Source organism: Hemiscyllium ocellatum, chromosome 11, assembly GCF_020745735.1.
Source record: "Hemiscyllium ocellatum isolate sHemOce1 chromosome 11, sHemOce1.pat.X.cur, whole genome shotgun sequence".
NCBI lineage: Eukaryota > Metazoa > Chordata > Chondrichthyes > Orectolobiformes > Hemiscylliidae > Hemiscyllium > Hemiscyllium ocellatum.
Window position 1 is genome coordinate 86,825,340 of NC_083411.1, and position 22,604 is coordinate 86,847,943.

At 38.8% G+C, this 22,604-nt stretch overlaps 1 protein-coding gene across 1 annotated transcript in view; it reads right to left on the reverse strand.

Annotated features, from left to right (window-relative positions):
* Positions 1-205: 205 nt before the first annotated feature.
* hdac8 (histone deacetylase 8) overlaps positions 206-22,604 on the reverse strand; it is an 80,839-nt gene continuing 58,440 nt past the window's right edge. The window contains exons 8-11 of the mRNA XM_060832657.1: positions 19,174-19,346; positions 16,238-16,332; positions 11,832-11,937; positions 206-4,155 (exon numbers count right to left, since the gene is read on the reverse strand). Coding sequence (XP_060688640.1) covers positions 4,133-4,155; positions 11,832-11,937; positions 16,238-16,332; positions 19,174-19,346 — 397 coding nt within the window. The 3' untranslated portion in view covers positions 206-4,132. The remainder of the gene's footprint in view (positions 4,156-11,831; positions 11,938-16,237; positions 16,333-19,173; positions 19,347-22,604) is intronic.

The following is a 22,604-nucleotide window of genomic DNA, read 5'->3' on the forward strand; positions in this document are numbered from 1 at the left end:
GATTTTAAAAGTGGATATAAAAGGGGCTAAAGAAAATGATCAAACAAAGCCCTGGTCATGAGTATATTGAAACAGCTTTTACAAACACTATCAAAGGAACACTGTCTGAAAGCACAAAGAATTGCATTTTCAATTCCATTTATTAATAACCACATACTTTTCTGGCCACCACAAAAAAACTGTCAAAGTAAGAAACAGTAACAGGAATAAGTACAAAACATTGTTAGACATCGACTCTTTAACATCAGTAAAAATGCCAGAAAACTATTTAATTAGGCTGATGTATAGATAAAACCCCATGTTTAAAATACACTTGGAAAGGATTTGGTCTCAAAGGATGTTAAAAACAAGCAATTGCAACAAATGCTGGTGAATGAATGGATTAGTTACAAATGATGTGTCCCTTTTCTTTATTAGCCCCTGCAGATGAACTTTGATAATCCTCACACAAGATAATGGTTTTCAATATAACAAACACAATGACTTTTTATAGGAATGCTTTGATAAGTGAAAAATCATTTTATAGATAGACACAGAGTCTGCTAAATTATGAATACATGGGAAAGGTGGTGTAGAAATTCACAGTGCCAGCTCCTCCACAACTGTTTCTTTCGTGATAGTTTTGCTTTAAACCTCTTCATTATCTTGTCACTTTGCTGCCTTCTTACTCATGGCTTTCAATTTTGCACATTTGATGTTTTTGCTGGTTTCTTGTGTCCTCTTTACTGCTCTCTCTTCACTCTTATTTTTCTCTGTGCTCAGGTTAATCCTAATCTTTTGGTTTTAATTTTATCTTGGATGTCCTCAGCCAACATCAAAAACACAACTGGTCATCTCATGGGTTTGTGGGTTGTTGCCAAGCTTGCCTAAATCAATGGTCACTTCACCCCAAAAGAAGTTTGTGAGAGAAGTACAGATAAACTGATAAGGCACACATTATAAAAAGTAACTTTTTCAATATTTTCCAAGTATACATGTCTTTTTGTTGTGCTTTATATCAGTAGAAGTGGCAATATACCCATATTCCAATACACCAGCAAAGCTTCTTTTTAACCATTATAATGTTTCAATTTTGTTTCAATTTGTTTTTGTTTTATTCAAACTGAGTTCTGATGCCAGTGGTAAAACACTTGCAATAATTTCCTTTATGTATATGAACAAACAGCTAAAAATGTTAAACAGAGAACTGGTCACGACTATATAGGCATATCCTTTAGCAGAAACGGATGATGCTTGATATGCAATGAATTCGAACTTATGTCAACCAAAACAGACATTATCTAGCAATCATGTTATTTTAACTGTATGCCAGACAAAGGTCTTAGATTACTAGGTTCAATACCACCAGTTAGAATGGTACATCTATAGGTCAATTCAGGTCCCTAGTTTAGTCAGACTCAATAACACTTGCTTGCCAGTACTCCGTCCTTTTCATTTGCTTTATGCTGCATCCAGACCCACTATCATGGCATCAGAACTAGTTTCCAACTCACAGGGAGCCAAACTAGAAACAGAGAAAGTCACCTTGCTGGAATTCTCTAAAATCGCATAAGGAGAAGAAACACAAAGTAGGTCTTCTTAGCTGCCAACTTTAGTAAATACCGGAAACTAAATTTTAGTATTACAAAGGCTGCCTGAGATGCAGGTGGTAAGAGTTCACTGACATCTGTACTCTGTTAGATCTAGACTCAGCAAATCATATTACAGTGCCACTTTTGGTAAGAATTCAGCTCCTTCATGATACTGGGTTCAGTAACATTATCACTTAAGTCCTCATATCCCTCAACAGCACTGAACATTGAAACAAATACATTTAAAATTGGAAAAAAGCTCATAACTTTTAATGACAAAACAATTAGGGTTACCAATATTGATTTTTTTTTGAAGATATTTAAATGAAACTGCCAGTTATCCTATTGCAGAGGAATTTCCAAACCGTTGTCCTTACAGGTCACAGATTAAGCTTATTACCACTTTTCCACTAACTTTATGCATGTCAAGGTATTAGTCCTAATAGTTCTTACAGTTCTAGTTGAGGATTTTTCACCAGTTACTTAACAACAGAGAAAAACATGTTCAAACTACAGATGATATAAAGGCAAATATGGTGAACAGAGAGCTAAACTGGTAACTGCAGGGGTTGCATATGACCCTTGGGCTGCAGGTTGGGAACTCATGTTGTAAAATTAAGATTGAAAGTGTTCATTTGACGAGTATATCTGTCAATCAAAAAAAAACCACATAATTAGTGGCAGCTGTCCTCATTCTGAATATTTCAAAAAGGAAAAAAAAATGCCATTCATCTTTTTGTAGATACAGCTGTTACTCTGAATTTTGTCTTTTATCTCAAACACCAGAGCAACTTATTTTCACTGATGTTTTCTGAGTTGGAAATAGAAATCAACCCAAATTTGCAAACTGTTTGTCAAAGGCATTGCCAGTCCAAACATCTGCAAACTGGAAGTTTGCTTAGGACAGCAGGAGGGCTAAGGTCCATTCCATCACAAAGTGACTGCCAGTGGGGCTCCAAGGGAAAATGATGAAAACCACCATGAAAATCCATATAGACTTGGACTTAAATGAGATTCCACAGAAAATCCTTGCAGTTAAAAAAAAACAACAAACAGTACGGAATTAAACGTTTAACAGCAAGATACTGCTGATGCTGGAAATCTGAAAAAAAAAGAGAAAATGCTGGAGAAACACAATATGTCTATCAGATTGTTTTGAAAAGAGGTATATGCTGCCGTATTTTGGATGAAGCCGGTCTTTTCTTAAAGTTACAGTGCATACCACATAGAAGAGGAGGATGGTGCAGAAAGTCTTATTTAAGTGGGGAAACCAGCAACATGTTTCAACAAAATGTTAGGAAGATAGACACTCATTGTGTCTTTAATTCTTTATTATAAGAGGAGGAGAAAGTGTTGGTGAAACCTTGGTAATCTGGCAGCATATAACTCTTTCAGAACTGGCACTCTGATAGACTTGTTGAGTTTCTCCAGCATTGTCTCCTTTCATTTTAATAAGGAATTAAGAATCAAATTAAATAAGTTGCTACAGTGAGTGACTATCTTCCTAATATTTTGTTTGAAACTCTTTGCTGATTAAAATCTAATTTAAATATGATTTTCCGCACCATCTCTCTTCTCCATGTTGTGTGCACTGTAGCTTTTAAAAATAAGCACAAGCTTCATCCAGCATTTTGTAAACAGAGTTAAAAGTGACTCTTTGGCTAGCTCTGGAGAAAGTAGATCCAACTTCACTTCATCCGCCTTGTGAAGCCTTGACTTTGATAGAAGCATTTGTTTTCCTTTCCTCTGAAAATTCAGCCAAGAAAACTGCCAGCTGTAGGTGAAGAACATGGAACACAAATCCAGGTCCTTTCGTAAAAGCAGTGCACGTGAGCATTATATTGCTTCATGGGTTTAGTATATAAAATGTATTAATTTCTTTCTACAATTCATTGCAGATTACTTTGATTAAACAAAAATTACTGCACAAAGTCAGTAAAACTCCATATCTAGGGGCAGAAAGCAAAATGCTATTTGAATCCCAGTATATATTTGCAGAAAAATCAAAGAACTGTAGATACTGGAAATCAGAAACATAAACAGAAATTGCTGTATAAACTCAGCAGGTGTGGCAGTATCTGTGGAGAGAAAGAAGAGTTTGTGTCCAGTGACTCTTCTTCAGAATCCTTCTGAAAGGTCACTGGACCCGAAATGTTAACTCTGCTTTTTTTCCACGGATGCTGCCAGACCTGCTGAGGTTTGCCAGCACTTTCTGTTTTTGTAGAAAATTGGCAGGCTCTTCAGCCAACTACAAAACCAACCGCAACTCCACTACAGGGTGTTTTTCAAAGCAGCAACTAAAAATGAATTAAAAACATATTTACAACATAATTATGTTATTGAAAACACAAAACAACAGGTTACTGCAATCCTTACACATCCGATGGTCTGTCCTATGCAGTTGAATAAGAAAGGGTTAACTGCAGCCTCAAATCTCAATGAACATCTGTTGTCCTGGAACTTGCGAGTAATTTCATCCAAGTTTCCCCTGCAGCTACAACAGCCACAGACTGCATTCAGTTAAAAGGCTTCTCTAGTGTTCTGTTCACTCCCACCACTTATTAAATTACATTCTTCAGATTTCCTGGAAAAAAAGACACACATAAAAATGTTTGCCTTTTCTGGTTCATAGCACTGTGACAATCTCAGGTTAATTGCAAATTTTATGCAGAAAAATACAAACAAATGTGGTCAAATCTCAATTTATTAAATCTAGAAAATTCTCATTCTGCAGAAATAGGTGGTCTCTGTGACCATTAAACCAAAAACTCATAAAAGGATCTCCTTTCGAAGGACGGTTTCTGTATTACTGAAAGACAAGGATCAGGTTTACTGCTGCAGTGCCAAAATAAAATTAATGTAAATTCCCATTTCCAATTACCAGTATGCATGTACCAGCAATGTTTTAATATTTTAAACTGCACTTTTCAAATGCATTCCTGCCAGTTTCAATCCAGCAAATATCCAAGTTACCCACTACAAATTTTTAACGAATGTATAAACTGAAAACCTTATAACATAGTCAATGACAATTAATACAATTTTTTTTCAATTCATCAAATTATATCATGGGCGGCATGGTGGCACAGTGGTTAGCAGTGCTGTCTCACAGCGTCTGAGACCCGGGTTCAATTCCCGACTCAGGCGACTGACTGTGTGGAGTTTGCACGTTCTCCCCGTATCTGCGTGGGTTTCCTCCGGGTGCTCCGGTTTCCTCCCACAGTCCAAAGATGTGAGGGTCAGGTGAACTGGCCATGCTAAATTGCCCGTAGTGTTAGGTAAGGGGTAAATGTAAGGGTATGGGTGGGTTGCGCTTCGGCGGGTCGGTATGGGCTTGTTTCCACACTGTAAGTAATCTAATCTAAGTAATCTAATCTATAGATAAGTCCTAATTAGATAACTTCTGAAATAGGTGATAATGAACAAGATTTCATTCTGAAAATCTTAGTATTTTAAATTTACGTAATTCTTTAAAGGTTGTAACCGCATCCAAGTGTCATAACTAAAACAAAATTACAGTTTTATTACATCACATAATATCACAGATTTCGGCTTCTGCATTTGGAATGATTCAGATATCGAGCACCTGGTGCCTGCAGAAACATGCTTCCTTGTGTTTAGTTGACATTTTATACAAGTACGTTTCCTGTGTTTAGTCTGCATCTTGCATAGTGTTCTTGGAGACAAATTTGCCTCATGCTTGGCTGTAACCAGAATTACAATTTCACAAAAATATATGTTTGCATTATAATTTATTTTTACCTGAGAATCAAAAATCTACCGTTGTTCATTTGTCACTAATACAAGCAGTGTTATTATGCTTCATCCTTCTGTGAAGCAATGTATAATATTGCCAGATAACACACACATTCTGCACATTAAATAATTTTCTGATGCTCATGAAACTAGAATGTTGAAAGATGATAGTTTGTTAAATACTGAGGGATTTTCCAGCATGGAAATTAGTTGCATTAGACACAGGTGGCTCAGATCAGAGGTGTCAGGGCCAATTCTTTCTTAAACAGGGATTGCCCATCAGCAGAAGGTCCAAAATAAGACACTGAAGTTGAGGAGATGCTCATTGCATCTATTACATTTTGGAGGAGCTTCATAATTTAGATATTTAATGAGGCACGTGAACTGTTTGCATGCAAGGTCTCACTGCTTTTTGTGCTTGTTGTCCATGTTGGGGAGACACAGCAGGCCTTAAGTTTCCATTTCCAATGTTAAAAAAATGCCAGACAAATTTCAGTGCATCAGATTATTGTCTTTGAACAAAACACACATGAATTTGTTATTGGCTGATATTATTTAGTAGTAACTTGAAAAGATTGCACTGCATGGATTTAAAGAAGTCAAGATTGGTGCAATCTTACTGAATTTGCAATGCCCAGTAATGCCTGAAGATTTCAAGCCTTAGATTTGCATAAATAATTGAATGCATGATATTGTATGTGCCTCCCAAAAGCAACAAGAGTGCATATGTGCAAGATGCTGTGTCCTGCCCAGTACACTTATTTGCTCCTTTGATTATCAGAAATTTATCAATCTTAGAATTAAAATTATCAATTGCCATCTACAAACTTCAACCTCCCTTTGCATGTATAAGTCTTTCTGAATTCAGATTTTCAGTCTATGTCCTCTTGTCCTAGATTCCTTAACCAGTGAAAATAGAATCCAGGCGTTGTTGCAGTAAATGTATGTTGCATTCACTCCAAGATCAATGTACCTTTCCCAAAAGGTGTTGTTCAGAATTAACATAGTACTTCAGGTAAGTCTAACCAAGCTTTTAAATTTGTAAAAGCCTGTCTTTTTAAATGTTTGTGCTTTTTAAAACCGTGGACTGAAATGAGAAAGAATGGCTTTAAAAGTCAGGAATTTGATACCTTTTTTGAACTCTGTGTAGCTGTGGGTTTCAGCAACATGAGGAGGAACTGGAGCAAAGGGGTTGCTTACAAGTGAAACTAACTGGATTGTGAACTTGGGTACATTTATCAATGACAAAGGTCCTCTGCCGACAACAGCAAGGAGATTGTTTAGCTGAACAAGCTTGGCCTGTGAGCAAGATGGAGAGAACCCAGTCAGACCAGGACAGAAACCAACAGATCTGCAGCAGCCAAAAGCTCTCGACTATCAGCAGTAAACCACTTAAAAGCAAAGAAAAATCACCTGTCTTTCCTTTAGCAGATGCTGCAAGTTGTGACCTTGAATTGGATATGTCAGAGACTTTTCATAAGTGAAACAGCTAACCTATGCCTCTTGCAAACCAATTGAAGCAACCAAGAGGATTGATGAGGGCAGAGCGGTAGATGTGATCTATATGGACTGCAGTAAGGTGTTCGACAAGGTTCCCCATGGGAGACTGATGAGCAAGGTTAGGTCTCATGGAATACAGAGAGAACTCGCCATTTGCATACAGAACGGACTCAAAGGTAGAAAACAGAGGGTGGTGGTGGAGGGTTGTTTTTCAGCCTGGAGGCCTGTGACAGTGGAGTGCCACAAAAATCGGTGCTGGTTCCACTACTTTTCATCATTTATATAAATGATTTGGATGTGAGCATAAGAGGTACAGTTAGTAAGTTTGCTGATGACACCAAAATTGGAGGTGCAGTGGACAGTGAAGAGGGTTACCTCAGATTACAACAGGATCTGGACCAGATGGGCCAATGGCTGAGAAGTGGCAGATGGAGTTTAATTCAGATAAATGCGAGGTGCTGCATTTTGGGAAAGCAAATCTTAGCAGGAATTATACACTTAATGGTAAGGTCCTAGGGAGTGTTGCTGAACAAAGAGACCATGGAGTGCAGGTTCATAGTTCCTTGAAAGTGGAGTTGCAGATACATAGGATAGTGAAGGCGGTGTTTAGTATGCTTTCCTTTATTGGTCATTGAATACAGGAATTGGGATGTCATGTTACAGCTGCACAGGATATTAGTTAGGCCACTGTTGATTGCGTGCAATTCTGGTCTTCTTCCAATTGGAAGAATGTTGTGAAACTTGAAAGGGTTCAGAAAAGATTTACATGGATGTTGCCAGAGTTGAAGGATTTGAGCTATAGGGACAGGTTGAATAGGCTAGGGCTGTTTTCCCTGGAGTGTGAAAGGCTGAGGGGTGACCTTATAGAGGTTTACAAAATTATGAGGGGCATAGAAAGGATAAATAGACAAAGTCTTTTTCCTGGGGTGGGGGTGTCTAGAACTAGAGGGTGTAGGTTTAGGCTGACAGGGGAAAGATATAAAAGAGACCTCAGGGGTAGCAGGTCTTGAAAACTCTTGTATTCCAATCTTCTAGACATAAAGTCCAGTATTCCATTCACCTTTTCAATTTTTTTGTATCTACTGACAATATTTTAATGAACTATTTACACGGGCTGCCACCACTTCCAGCATTAACACATTGCTCTACATTGGTCTAAAGTGGATTCCTCACACTTGCCTATAGGTCTTTTTACTTAATCTACTTTTCGAATCAACCTGTTCAGAACGTACACACTTCTGAAGCAGGTGGGACTTGAACCTGGGCCACTCGGTCCAGTGGTATGGACACTACCATTGCACCACAAGAAAAGGGCCCATTTTGCCTACTCACTATTTATTAATAATTTTAAGTTCCAATGTAATGCTTCATCAACATTGCATACATTGCCATCTATCTATATGTAATTGGAAAACTTGGACACATGACTTTCGAGCCCAAAGTCATGAATAATTATCGCAGAATCCCTACAGCATGGAATCAGGTCCTTCAGCCCAACAAAACCATATGGATCCTCCGAAGAGTAACCTACCCAGACCCACTCCCCTACTCTATTACTCTATATTTACCCATGACTAATGCACCTAACCTACACATCGCTGAACACTATGGGCAATTTAGCATGGGCAGTTAATCCAACCTGCACATCTCCAGATTGTGGGAGGAAACCAGAGCACCTGGAGGAGCCCATGCAGAAACACGGAGAATGTGCAAACTCCACACAGTCGCCCTGTCACAAAGCTGTTTCCTTTCCACAAAGTTATTGTGTGCTTGATTGTTTTTCAGAGGGGTCGTAAAATAGCCCAGACTCTGAAACAGCCGAGCTGGTGCAGAGATGAATGGTTTACGGGGGCCCTTTTTGTTTACCCCTAAACAGATGATACCTCAGGCCAAAGGCTTTCGTTTTTTTAGAAATAACTTGTATAATGAAAGGGGAATGGCCAGTCCAGGTAGCTACAGCTTTCTGGTCCAGTTGCAGCAGGGGATGTGTGTGAAACAGGCTGCTGACTTCTCTCTCGCCGTGCAAACTGTAAGTTGCCTGTACCATGTTTTACTGTTTGTGTTGAGGGATGACTGTATTGGAACTGTTGCATGTATTTTCAGAACTTCATCATTAAGTTGGGTTTGGATAGGATAAGTTATCGGGTATTCTATTTTCTGTTCTTTGTGTTTCCTTTCGTAACTTTGTAAATAAACTTTGTTTGTTTAAAACTTGGCAGTCAACCCAGCTAACTTACACTGGGAATATCCACTATACACTGAGCTAAACAAATAGCAACGTTACAGTCTGAGCAACCTGCTTAAAGAGGTTTTGAAGGGTCTGGCCTAGTCCATAACAGCCTGAGGCTGGAATTGAATCCAGCTTCCTGTCACTGTGAGACAACAGTGCTAACCACTGAGCCACCGTGTCACCTATGTAACACTTGAGACCCGAACACAAATCCCAGTGGAATGCCAAAGTCAGATGCGGCAATTTAGAGTTCTTAGTCAGAAACCCTAGTTTCTCATATCATTCAGTCAATTTCCTAGCTAGGTCAATAACTTCCCTTTAATTCCTATTACCTATCTTTTTCCATATCCATGTTGGTTCTCTCTGAGGGGTGATGTGGGATGGGAAAGCAGTGACAGATATTCATGTTGTTGGGGAGTGGGGGAGGGTTCTGTTTGATATAGAGTGTCAAAATAGGGGCTTAATCCTACTTAAATATGTGATCAGGTTGCTAACAGTTACTTGACAGTCTGCAGTTAGTGTTTAAATGGCTATTAGTTAGTCCATGGGGTGGACAGGCAGCCCACTATTTACCCAGTCACTAGCAAAACTCTAGTGGAGGGTCGTAGGCAACCATGTCATCCAATTTCATGTGCACCAGCGGTTACATAAATTTCCTAGCATTACTTTCTTCATTAGCATAAATTTGATATTCCTTGCAAGTTTATTTCCATACTCTTATTATCATTTTTTGTAGTCTTTTAAAATTTACTGCCCCATTTTCTATTCTGCGCATGGCTCCTGTTCGTTTGGATTTTGTACGCCTTTTATAATGCTTATTCATTTATAAATTCTAATAAAATTAAACATCCTCGGCACTTCACAGCAGAGTTAGAAAGAAAAATTTAGTACAAAGCCACAAAAGGAATTAAGGCCAATTAGATAATTTTAAGGAGCATCAAATGGAGGAAGGTCAGCTAAAAAGATTTACAGAGTGAATTTTAGAGCTCAGGGCATTGACAGCTGAAACAGTGGCCAATGATGAACAAAACTGGAATATTCAAAGTTACTGCAATTTTAGAAGTATCATTATCGCAGACATTTGCAGGATTGGATGGCATTACAGAAAGGAAGAAAATGTGTACTTATAATGTCATTCAGCTAGTAATCCAAACCCTGGCTAATATTCTAAGGATCCATCACAGCAAATGATGAAATTTTAACCCAATAAAAGTCTGGAGGAAGAAAAGCTAGCTTAACCATGCCATATAACCACTGTCAGAAAGTGGGGACTGCAGATGCTGGAGAGCCAGAGTCAAAAAGTCTGGTGCTGGAAAAGGAGCATTCAAGGAGCAGGAGAGTCAACGTTTCGGGTATAAGCCTTCATCAGGATTCCTGTGCTTTTCCAGTGCCACACTTTTCGACATATATCCATTGTCGATAATCGTAAAATCCCACCTGGTTCACTAATGTCCTTTGAGAAAGAAAATCTGTCATCCTTACCCAGTCTGGCCTATGTGTGACTTCAAACTCACAGCAGTGTGGTTGATTCTTAACTTCCCCTTGGGACAGACAATAAACATTGGCCCAGCCTGCTACACATGAATTCCCATGAACAAAATTGGAAGGGGAGAGGCGACAAAGCAATTTGAAAACAAGGATGAGAATTTTAAACGGAAGGTGTTGCTTACCTGGCAGTCAACATAGGTCAGTGAGCATAGAGATGAGGAGAAAATGGGACTTGGCCCAAATGAGAACGGAGTCTTAAATTATCTCAAATTTATGCAGGATGAAATGTGGAAGGCCAGCCAGCAACATGAAAGAAACATCAAGCTTGGAGGTAACAAAGGCATGATGAAAGTTTCAACAACAGATAGCTAAAGCAAGGCTCCTGAAGGTAACTTTATAGAGTTGGAAATAGGTGGGCTTGCTGATTTGCTGATATATATTAGAACCTCATTTCAAGGTCAAAAATTACATCAAGATAGCGAATAGCATGTTTCGTATATCAAGCCAATTCCTAGGGTTGGATCAAGTTGGTGATTAATGAACAGAATTATAGCAAGGACTAAGTGTGATGGTTTTTGTTTTCTCTACATTTCGGTAGAGGAAATTTCTGCTCAACCAGTACTGGATGCCAAAAAAACAGTCTGCTAAGTTTAGGCACAGTGTTAAGGTGCTGCCAACTTTGTCGAAGCTTACAGACTGACTACATAAGAATCTTTTATCTTTCACCTTGACATAGGATATCATTTGTGACTTTGATAAATGCTGTTTCAGTACAGGGTGTGAAGCATGAAGCTTTGGGAATTATGTTTCTATAATTGTTACTGTGATTTCAACCCTGTTCAATCTTGCATGAATTTATTTTTGGCAGGTTAGAGCCCCTACTCCTTAGTGATAAACATTAGCATGGTAAAACTATTTTGAATGCCACAGCTGGTCTTCTGTCACTTTTCTCAGAATCAGATTTATCGAGTTTAGTAGACCACTTTTGTTTTATCCTGCTGAAGTCAACTGCACCTAAATCCAAACTTTTCCAGCTGTTTCACTTTTCTTCCCCCTTTCAAACTTGTCAATTTACTTGATCATACTATGATCACTACTGGAAACACCTAACATCTTTAGGGTATTAATTAAATCTGGCTCATTATTTATTATTAAATCTAGTATGGGTTGCTCTCTTGCAGCTTTCAGGGCAGATTGTTGCAGTACTGTTCATACACACACACAGTCTGCTGTCTACCATAGGTTCACATGCTTATCCGAATTTCAAGACACTATACCTTCCTTACCTCGGATCATGCTAAGTATCTGCTCAAGCCGGTGGGGATCATTCTGGTCGGTCCGACAGCTTCGGGTGATTTCCAGTACATAATCAGGCCCATATTCTGTAAAATACTATGAAAGCAATTGGATTAGTAATGGTATTGAATTAATAGCAGCTTTATTGAGCAGAGTACATGCACATGGAATATAAATTTAAGGATCCTGGTATATAAGTTTAAATCCAATTCAATTTAATAAATTTGGATTAAAGTGCATGTAAAATTACCATTGTCCCAAAGGGCCATACAGCTGCCCTCTTATTAAAGAAATGGTTGGTAATGAGTTTAACATGAGGGTCACTATGTCTCAGATGAAGGACAAAGCTGAGAAAGTGGGACCTTCATGGTGATGTCTGTCAGTACGGGAATTGAAATTGCACTACTGGCATTACTCTGCAGGGCAAACCTGCCACCCAGCCAACTGAGCAAACACCACCCCAACTAAAACGCTAGCATGATCAGGGACAGTCAGCACGGTTTTATGAAGGGTAGGTCATACCTAACGAATCTTGTTGACTTTTTTGACAAAGTGATCAAACCGGTTGATATGGTGTATATGGATTTCAGCAAGGCGTTCGATAAGGTTCCCCACAGTAGGCTATTATACAAAATGCGGAGGAATGGGATTGTGGGAGATATAGCAGTTTGGATCAGTAATTGGCTTGCTGAAAGAAAACAGCGGATTGTAGTTGATGGAACATGTTCAGCTTGGTGTCCAGTTACTAGCAGCGTACCGCAAGGGGCGGTGTTGGGTCCATTGCTGTTCGCCATTTTTATAAATGACCAGGATGACGGCTTAGCAGGGTGGGTTAGTAAATTTGCGGACGACACTAAGGTTGGTGGAGTTGTGGGTAATGACCAACGATGTAGTAGGTTGCAGAGAGACATAGATAGGATGCAGAGCTGGGCTGAGAGGTGGCAAATGGAGTTTAATGTGGACAAGTGTGAGGTGATACACTATGGACGGAGTAATCGGAATGCAAAATACTGGGCTAATGGTAAGATTCTTGGGAATGCAGATGAGCAGCGAGATCTCGGTGTTCATGTAGACAGATCCCTGAAAGTTGCCACCCAGATTGACAGTGTTGTTAAGAAGGCATACAGTGTTTTGGCCTTTATTAATAGAAGGATTGAGTTCCAGAATCAGGAGGTTATGCTGCAGCTGTACAAAGCCCTGGTACGGCCACGCTTGGTGTATTGTGTACAGTTCTGGTCACCGCATTATAGGAAGGACGTGGAAGCTTTGGTAAGGTTGCAGAGGAGATTTACGAGAATGTGGCCTGATATGGAAGGAATGTCTTACAAGGAAAGGCTGAGGGACTTGAGGCTGTTCTCATTAGAGAGAAGGTTGAGAGGTGACTTAATAGAGACATACAAGATAATCAGAGGGTTAGATAGGTGGACAGGGAGAGTCTTTTTGCAAGTATGGGAAAGGCAAAACAAGGAGACACAACTTTAAAGTGAGGAGAGACAGGTATAAGACAGACGTCAGAGGTAGTTTCTTTACTCAGAGAGTAGTAAGATTGCTTTGCCTGCAATGGTAGTAGATTCGCCAAGTTTAAGTGCATTTAAGTCGTCATTGGACAGGCATATGGATGTACATGGAATAGTATAGATGGATGGGCTTCAGATTAGTATGATAGGGCGGCGCAATATTGAGGGCCGAATGGCCTGTACTGCACTGTAATGTTCTATATTCTATGTTAAATGGAGGGCACAATCTACAAGCTTGTCTTAAGTAGCCGATCTGGTTCACTAATATATAGAGAACATAATTTGCTATCTTTATCAGGTCTTACCTGTTGTGATGCATATTTTTATGAAGTTGAAAGCGTGTACTGCACCTTTAAGACAGAGTGAATGCTGTTCTGCACTGACAGCTTACAAGCACCTGTGTCATATGACTAGATAACAGTCTGAGTGTACTGGAAAATTGAAAAATGTATCATTTGGCTGTGAAATAGATACCTGAGTTGGTTGCTGTTTTGACAACAATTCAAATTTAACCAGTTTAAATTATGCCCCAGGATATTAAAACACAACTGAATTTGAATTTATTGTTTTACCAACATCGAACCAATGAGACAATCTGATGTTGGGAATATTAAAAAAGGGAGGCATTTTGAAAATCAGACAGAATAACTGCCATTGAGAGCCAAGACATTGAAACACTCTCTATCAAAGGTACCGCTTTCATATGAAACACCTTCACAGTAAAAAGACAGATGATGACCCCGGGAGATCTTTAGCTGAAAGACAGATACTGAGGACGACAGCCGCTGTATGGTTTTGAAATTAAGTTGACGTAATTATAATAAGTGTTTTGTTTGAACAGTATATTGTTATAGAGCTGGAGGCAGGTAATAAGCAGTTAAGAGAAAGGGGAGAAACATAAGGAAGGAACCAGGTCAGACTTAGGTTGAGTTAGAAAGAATTAAACATAGTCATTTTGATAGATGGGTGAGGGCCTTAAAAATAGATAAGACATATGAGGCTCTGACAGAGGTTATTCTGCTGGAGGAGTTTAAAAACTCACTTCTAGAGATGATAAGAATTCATGTGGATGAACAGAAAGTTCAAGAAGCGAGAAGAGCAGAAGAGATGGCAGATGAATATACATTGGTGTATAAGGCAAATTTTAGCTTCCGGCAAGAATTTCATCCTGTGAGGGATAGAAATTGGGAGAAGAGGAGATCCTACACTACAAAACAAAGAGTAGAGAACACTGGTAATAGTTTACCATAGGTGGAAAAAGAAGCCCAAGAGGGTGAAAAGGAGGTGAAAGGCCTCAGGTGTTTTCATTGCAGTGGAGTGGGACACAGAAAATTACAGTGCCAGTGATTTAGGAAGGCACTTGGAAAAGGTGTCTTCACTGCCAGAAGGTGGGACATGTAAAGTCACAGTGCTGTTTGTTAAAGAAAGACACTATGGGAAAAGATGTGGGACAAGAGGCTAAGCCAGTGGCATTAGTGAAAGTAGTGCAGGAAATCCCAAGCAAGGTTGAGGAAGCACAGGAGAGTGCACAGCCTAGGCAGGGGCTGGGTACTGATGTTGGTTCCCGATCTCTTTCAATACTTCGCCTATGTAGGTAAAGTTTACTCAGGAAGGATGGGGGAGAAGGCAAAGAAGTTATAATTTTGAGAGATCCTGATGAAGGACTTATGTCCGAAATGTCAACTCTCCTGCTCCTGGGATGCTGCCTGATCTGTTGTGCCTTTCCAGTGCCACACTTTTTAACTCTGACTCTCCAGCATCTGCAGTCCTCACTTTCTTCCACTTAAAGGTGTTAACTGGCAAAAAGGCAGGCCTCAACCATTTTCGCCCAGACTTATTTAAATTCAGCCACGTGCACACCTGAATCTGAAACATAATGTTTAATCTTACACATAGGGCATTGTTGACAGGATATTCTTTAATGCAAGAGAAAGGTCAAGATCCAGAGCTCTTCTTATGCACAACAAAATTGTGCGTATAGTTCAATGCTCTGATTAGTGCATTGACAATGAACCCAGATGTATGAAAAAGTATGATGTAACTGGAAAAAATTTGTAACACTAGTGCAAGTAGAGCTTTCAGTAATGAACTGGGATCATGAGTTGGGGTGTCCAACTGTGGTATAAGCTGCCCCTTAAATGTCAGACAACCAAATCTTTTATTTTTCATAGTAAGTAGCTTTGCTCATTGTATCAAGAAACAAAATTTGGGGAAAAGAAATGGTAAGACAAGTATGAAACTGTATTTATATGGTATCAACACATCACCAATAGTTCAGAAAAGATTTAAAAGGATGTTGCCAGGGTTGGAGGATTTGAGCTACAGGGAGAGGTTGAACAGGCGAGGGTGGTGAGTGTGTGGAATGGGCTGCCAGAGGAAGTGATGGATTGCAACAATTGTAACATTTAAATGGCATCTGGATGGGTATATGAATAGAAAGGGTTTGGAGGGATACAGACTGGTTACTGGCAGGTGGGACTAAATTGGGTTGGGATATCTGGTCGGCATGGACTGAAGGATCCATTTCTGTGCTGTACATCTCTATGACTCTAATAGTAAATATGCAATGTTCGAAAGAATTACAGTCTATGTAATTCTAGTCATATCAAGAAAAAGCAAGGTCAAAATGTTGTAGAAAGCCTAAAAGTAAAGCATCAGTAATTATTAAAGAATGGCTAAATGCTTTACTTATAGTCAAACAAATGCTGCTATGTCAGTTCAGAACAAGCCTATCATTCTGAGAGAAATGGAGAAACAGTGCATTATTGTTGCACTGCCACTTGACTACAAAACAGTATTCAGAGTCAAAATCCCAGGTTTGATTAGTCAGAATGACTCAGCAGATAGTTTAAAAAAAAAGAAGCCTGTTGTAGCCTTACCTCATGATCAGGAATCTCGGAGGACAGTGTTTTTCCAAGGATAATAGCAGTCAGATATGTCCAACACCGGGCTGTGTTTGCATGGTTATAGCCTCCTGTCTCCACCAGAAAAGCAAACCAAATGAAAATAATTTATTTGACTAGAAAGTCAGAAGACACAGTGACCATGTTATTCACTACTGTCTCATTCTAATACTGCTAAACACTGTTATATTAAGAAATGCTTGATGTCATGGTGATTGTGAAGATTTCCAATTCTTTCACCTTTTATTCTTCCTATAGCAATGGGCCATGTCCACAAGATATGAAACTCAAGTCATGAACTGCTTTAAAAAGCTATATAATCTTGTTTAAATTTTGAAAAGGATTTGGCTGTACCAAGACATGGCTGCCGATGATACAAGTTGACTACAATGTATGGGAAGCTCCAATCAGCAATTTCTAGAACAAAGTCACTATTCTTTTGGAATTTCTCACCCTTGCATTGATTGGATATTACAGTCAGCAAACACAAAAGCACAGTAGGCAGACCTAAAGGGTCTGGCAAAGAGCTTTTGAAAAATTCATGTCTGAAGTGGCAAAAACAGTTCAGCAACTGGCTGCTACAATAGACAGTGGGTTTTGATCAGGAGCAGAAAGGTTTAACCTCACTGTACTTGTTGAGGTACTAATAATCCCATTTATCTCCATGGTTGAATACTGGACCCACTGGTCAGAGACACAGGCATCAATTGTTAAATTGTAAGTGACTCTTTAATGGACCTGTTACACGATCAAAATTCCTCTAGTCTTAGCTTAAATTAACATTTCTTAACCCTTGCCTCAGACTGAGAAAAAAAATAGTCTATTGTTAACATCAAAGTCTGCTAAAGATCTAACTGGTGACACAACAAAACTCCAGGAGGCTCTGGGGAAACATGTCACAGCTCATTTCTACAGGAAAACAATTTTTAAGTAATACAAAAATCTTCTGGTTACAGACCAAAGGGGAGAAATACAACATAATTAAATTTGCTCCCTCTCCCTGTCAACAACAGAAATTGGAGTCTCAAGTCTAAGGTCAAACCATTGCAAAATCAGCCAAAATTTGACACAAGATCCAAATCTCAGAAACCAAACTGAATTGAACCTTATAATCCAATTGGAAGCCAAAAAGAAAGATTCAGTGGTTTAAACAATCATTAAACCAAGAAACAGCACTGCAGTAAATTTCCTTAATTTGTGACAAATTTCAATACAGAGACTTGCATAGAAAAGACAAACTTAACCTGTGAAACATTAGCCTCTCTGAACATTAGACAGCTGAGGTTTATGACTTGGAGAATACAGATGTAAGTACTCAGTGTGGCAAAACAAAATTCTTACCCAATATCCATGCCTCGGTTCATATTTGGAACAGAGAAGTCAGAACCTCAAACTACCTTATCCAGATTAATTATCACAGCCAAGAACTTCTAATTGAAAGGAGCTCAAAAAAAAGGAGCAAAAACAATTTTTTCAGCAAAAGGTACGGAATAAAAACTAGAAGCCCAAAGAGACAGGAAATTTGCTACATCAATGAAAAACGGTTTGGTAAAATCCCAGGCTCTGTGCCCAGATAATCTGTAGCAGACAACAAGAATATAAATCCAAAAAGGAACCAGAAAGGTTCTGTTAAGATTCAGACAGTTGAAGCCCTGAACATCCAAAAAGGCTGAAATTATCTGTCTATATTGAGACAATAAAGTGCAAGTGACCTAGATCTAAAAAGGCTGAAAATAGGCTGATGAAAGAGGGCAATAAAAGACTTTATTTCTTTCCATCTCTGGATATAAGTGAAACAGAAATTGAATTGGCCAGCATCTTTGCTTTATTACGTGGGGACTGGTTTGTACACCAACATCATTCTGCTTGGCCTACATAAATTTTAAAAGGAATACTGCAACTTCAGCTAACGCAGCCACCTGAAAACAGCTTCCTACAGGCAGTAAATAATCTTCAAAGGACACAGAAAAAAATCATGCAAATTAACACCCATATCTTTGATTCCATTTTTAAAAGAGATTTTTAATTGTAAACTGTTTCCATTTTTTTCCTTTCCCCTTATGCTTGAGTATGTGTGTGAAAACCTCCAGTTCGAATGGACCAATAAAGCATACTTTTGAGTGAACCTAGAAGCAAGCTTATTTTGAGTCCAGTCTTCCAAATGTATAGTTTGGAGGAAAAATGTATAGTTTGGAGGAAACGTGCCACAGTCAATTTCAAAACAGAGGAAAAGAAAACAATTTCAAATAACTCTGCTTACAGACAAAAGAGAAAAGTAAAGGAATTCAGTTTATGTCTCCTTCCCTGTCGGTAACATTAGCAATAGTTTCTCCTGAGTTGACACAATGTGTTCAAGGTATAATACTTGGATCATGAGCACCAGTTCTTTTCTAGATCCTACACACTAATTTGACTCAACAACATTATTGATTGCCTTATCAGGTTACATCCATTAATGTTGGAGGCATCGGAACTCAAATTTCATACCAAGACAAAATCATTTATTCATTTAATCTTGACTGTATCATTGATGAACTCAAATCCTCCCGTAATCCAAAACCCACATATTACCCAGAACACATCACTGCTAAGAATGAAGACTAGTATCCCTCTACGTATCTTATTTACCTCACTCAAGGACTCTGACCAAGTTTGCAAGAGTTCCACCATTGCTTCGATGAGAATCAGATAATTCAATACAGTACATACTTTGTCATGCATTTATTTACAGGTATTACGAAGGAATTTTGCTTTTAAATATCATACATATATAAAAAAACCTCCCAAATGCAAAACTATGTTGAATCATTTTTAAAACACGTTAAAACATATGTATCAATGCCAATACATTGCACAACATTTATGCCTTTGCATTTATTGAAAATGTTGCAACAAAGGACAATTGGACTCACCTCCTCCCAAGACCAGAGTCGGCAATTCCCAGTTCAGAATGTAACGCAGGCACTTTCCCACTCCAACTGGTGTCATATTAAAGGAACACATTGGGTCTCCAGCAATAGTATCTGCTCCTAGCTGGCAGACCACTGCTTCAGGATTGAATGATGCATACACCTCTTTTAAGACACTATTGAGAAGACAAAGTAAATAAATATGTGACTGGAGGACAAATAATTGCTGCAGTTGGCATCTAAGGAGCACTATAATCAATACTTTCTTAATCAATCCTATTACCCAAGGACCCATAGGAATCAGCAAGCAATAATGACCTAGCCAGAGATAATTAGTCAGAGTTGCATCCTTAAGATGCAGAAAAATTGGTCAGTCTAAAACCAAGTTTACATCTTATTGAATCGTAACTTATCCATCACATTTTGCTCTTTTTGTAACCAAAAGGAAGGCATGCAAGCCTGTCTAAGTAATCCACCATTCGACTTTTGAATTTATTGACAGGAAATTTTGTCAGAGTAGCCAAAGATTTTCCACTTGATTTTCACTTTTGTTCCACTCCTTTCAAGTAAATGATTTCCGCTTAAGAAAATCCAAGAGTCAACTGACCGATCACACAAATAGCATTTACACTTTATTACTTCAAGAACTAAGCAACTGATCTGTTCAGATTATATTGTCTAACGTATAAACTCATCTTTACAGAAACAGTCTTCCCAAGTGTGCACAGATATACATAATTTTAAAAAATCAAAATCATGTCTGATTGTGATGATGACAGTTTTTCCTTTAAATGGTTAACTGCAGTAAGCCTACCATCCCCAAGCTGGGACCTAGTGTTTGTGAGGGATCTCAAAGTTTAACATTACAAGATCATAATGAAAACCGTACTAAATATGCAAAATCTTTTTATGAGTTCTCTTTTCATGACATTCAAAGAAAAGTTTTTTCAGACTTATCGCTCAATATTCCCCAAAACTAACTTAAAATCTGAAAGCATGAGTCTTGCTAATAGGAAATCCTATTAACCAAACAAAATATTTTGAAAGATTCTGTCGACTGCGCATATTGTATTTGAATGTCAGTGTGATAACTTGCTGGAAGTAATTATCTGTGCTGACAGCATGACAGTTAAATGATTAGACAAAGTCATGAACATAAAGCACTGTGCAAATACAAAGTCTGATAGTTCAAGGCAACTATAATAACATTAGTATAGATTCAATGATTATGTAGACTCATAGCTGAGAAGTATCAAATTGAAAGATTACCATTAATAGATACTGCTGGAAAAAGAGACATTTTGTTGAAACTTTATACGTTGTACTCTTCAGGACAATTAGCAAGAAATACCAAAGTAAAGGAAAAAGAACATTGATACTGTATGAGAGGTGTATGTTGATTGGTGGACAAGTGGACTCTGCTTCAGGGACACGAAACTTGGAGAAGTATCAGGTAATTATGACAGCAGTTAACTACCAAGTTTTTAAAATTTTAAACAAGGCATTGCAGTGAGAAATGAACAAGAGAATGACTATCATTTGTTTTGTTGTGTGTACATGTTCTTTCTGCCTGAAAGGAACAGTAGCTGATGAATAAATATATGTAGCTTCAAGTACATGCAGGTGCGCCATTTAGCAAGACCAACCGATGAACCTAAATTGGCTACCACCATAACTCTTCATACACACAGGATTATACTGCAAATGTTACCCAATTGCAGAATCACACTTAGTATTGGACACACTTGAGAGCTTGGTAAGCATAGGCTAGTTGATTGTGTCAGTATATTGCTTGTTTCAAACAGCAGAAGGAATATGCTGTTTGATCTGATTTGCCAATCTTTGGGACATAGCCTACACACCTGGCATTACACCATTACATCATTAGTGGAAAATTCCACTTTTGCTACTTTATGAGCTTTCCATGGGCAGCACGGTGGCACAGTGGTTAGCACTGCTGCCTCACAGCGCCTGCGACCCGGGTTCAATTCCCGACTCAGGCGACTGACTGTGTGGAGTTTGCACGTTCTCCCCGTGTCTGCGTGGGTTTACTCCGGGTGCTCCGGTTTCCTCCCACAGTCCAAAGATGTGCGGGTCAGGTGAATTGGCCATGCTAAATTGCCCGTAGTGTTAGGTAAGGGGTTAATGTAGGGGTATGGGTGGGTTGCGCTTCGGCGGGTCGGTGTGGACTTGTTGGGCCGAAGGGCCTGTTTCCACACTGTAAGTAATCTAATCATGTCTTTTCAGCCTTGACTCTCAGCTTAAACCATCACCAGCCATTTCTCTGTAATGAGAGAGTAGCTTCCGCTGCACTAGGACAATGACAACTTTACCTTTTTGAGTTTTAAAGGTCAATTTTATAGGCAATTCACATGGAACTGCTGGAATCCCAATGTGTATAAAGACCTATGACTGTAGGTTTGCAGTTGACAGTAGGAGAGACCCCTAGTTGATTAGTTGACCGGGATGTCAAGGGATTTCAAGGGCGAGTTCGAGCGCAGGATGACGCCCATTCAGACTTATAAGGTAGTTCTTACATGCAGCTGTAAATTCAAATATAACAACCGTATCACCTACATATTGGAAATATGCAAGAAATAGGTGGTTAGACATCAATCACTGAATCATTTGTCATGGAATGCATCAAAGATGTTTGAGGGGAGAGCTGGGCCTAATGGAGATCCCATGTCAACTCCAATGTAATTGGTGCTATATGGTGTTGCTAAAATTGAACTCAATTGCCTACTAGTTTGTTGAGTTCAGAAGTTCAATTAATACTAATTCACACAATGATACCAGGTTTAGACCACCATGATTTAGAACTGTAGTGCAGAAGTATTTGGCTTCCTTAGGTGTATAGTTAGTAATGACAAACAAACACGTGGACACGACATTGCTATCAACACGCAAGCTGTGTATATTCTTTACAAATGTGAAGGAATCCTTTACTATATGTGAAAAACGTGTTCAAACCAGTTGCAGAAATTCTATGCATAGAATCTATGCATTCGACCAGTTCATGAACTGGTGAAATAAGATAGGGCATAAAAGGACATCACTTTTGTGCACCTTGGGTAGTCCATACATATGTGAATGCAATGAGCAATGAGGACACATCCTATCACACATAACATCCAATAGACTGTAGCTCTTACACAACTTCAAAAAGCATTCTTTTAGTTTGTTTGCAAGTAATACTGTCCAGTTGGTCTAATCAATAAGAATTTAGACATATCATGAGAAATGGCATGCATTTTGTTAAAGTCAATGGGGTGGGGACAGAGATTAGTAATATGACCTAAGAGAATAACTGAGGCGAGATTTCTGTCTTTCGTCACAATTTTCGATAGCTTGTACATTCATCAGAATATAATTTCTCTTGTAGACAGATTAAAATAATGCATCTTCTGTAATAATTGCAATCATTTACATTC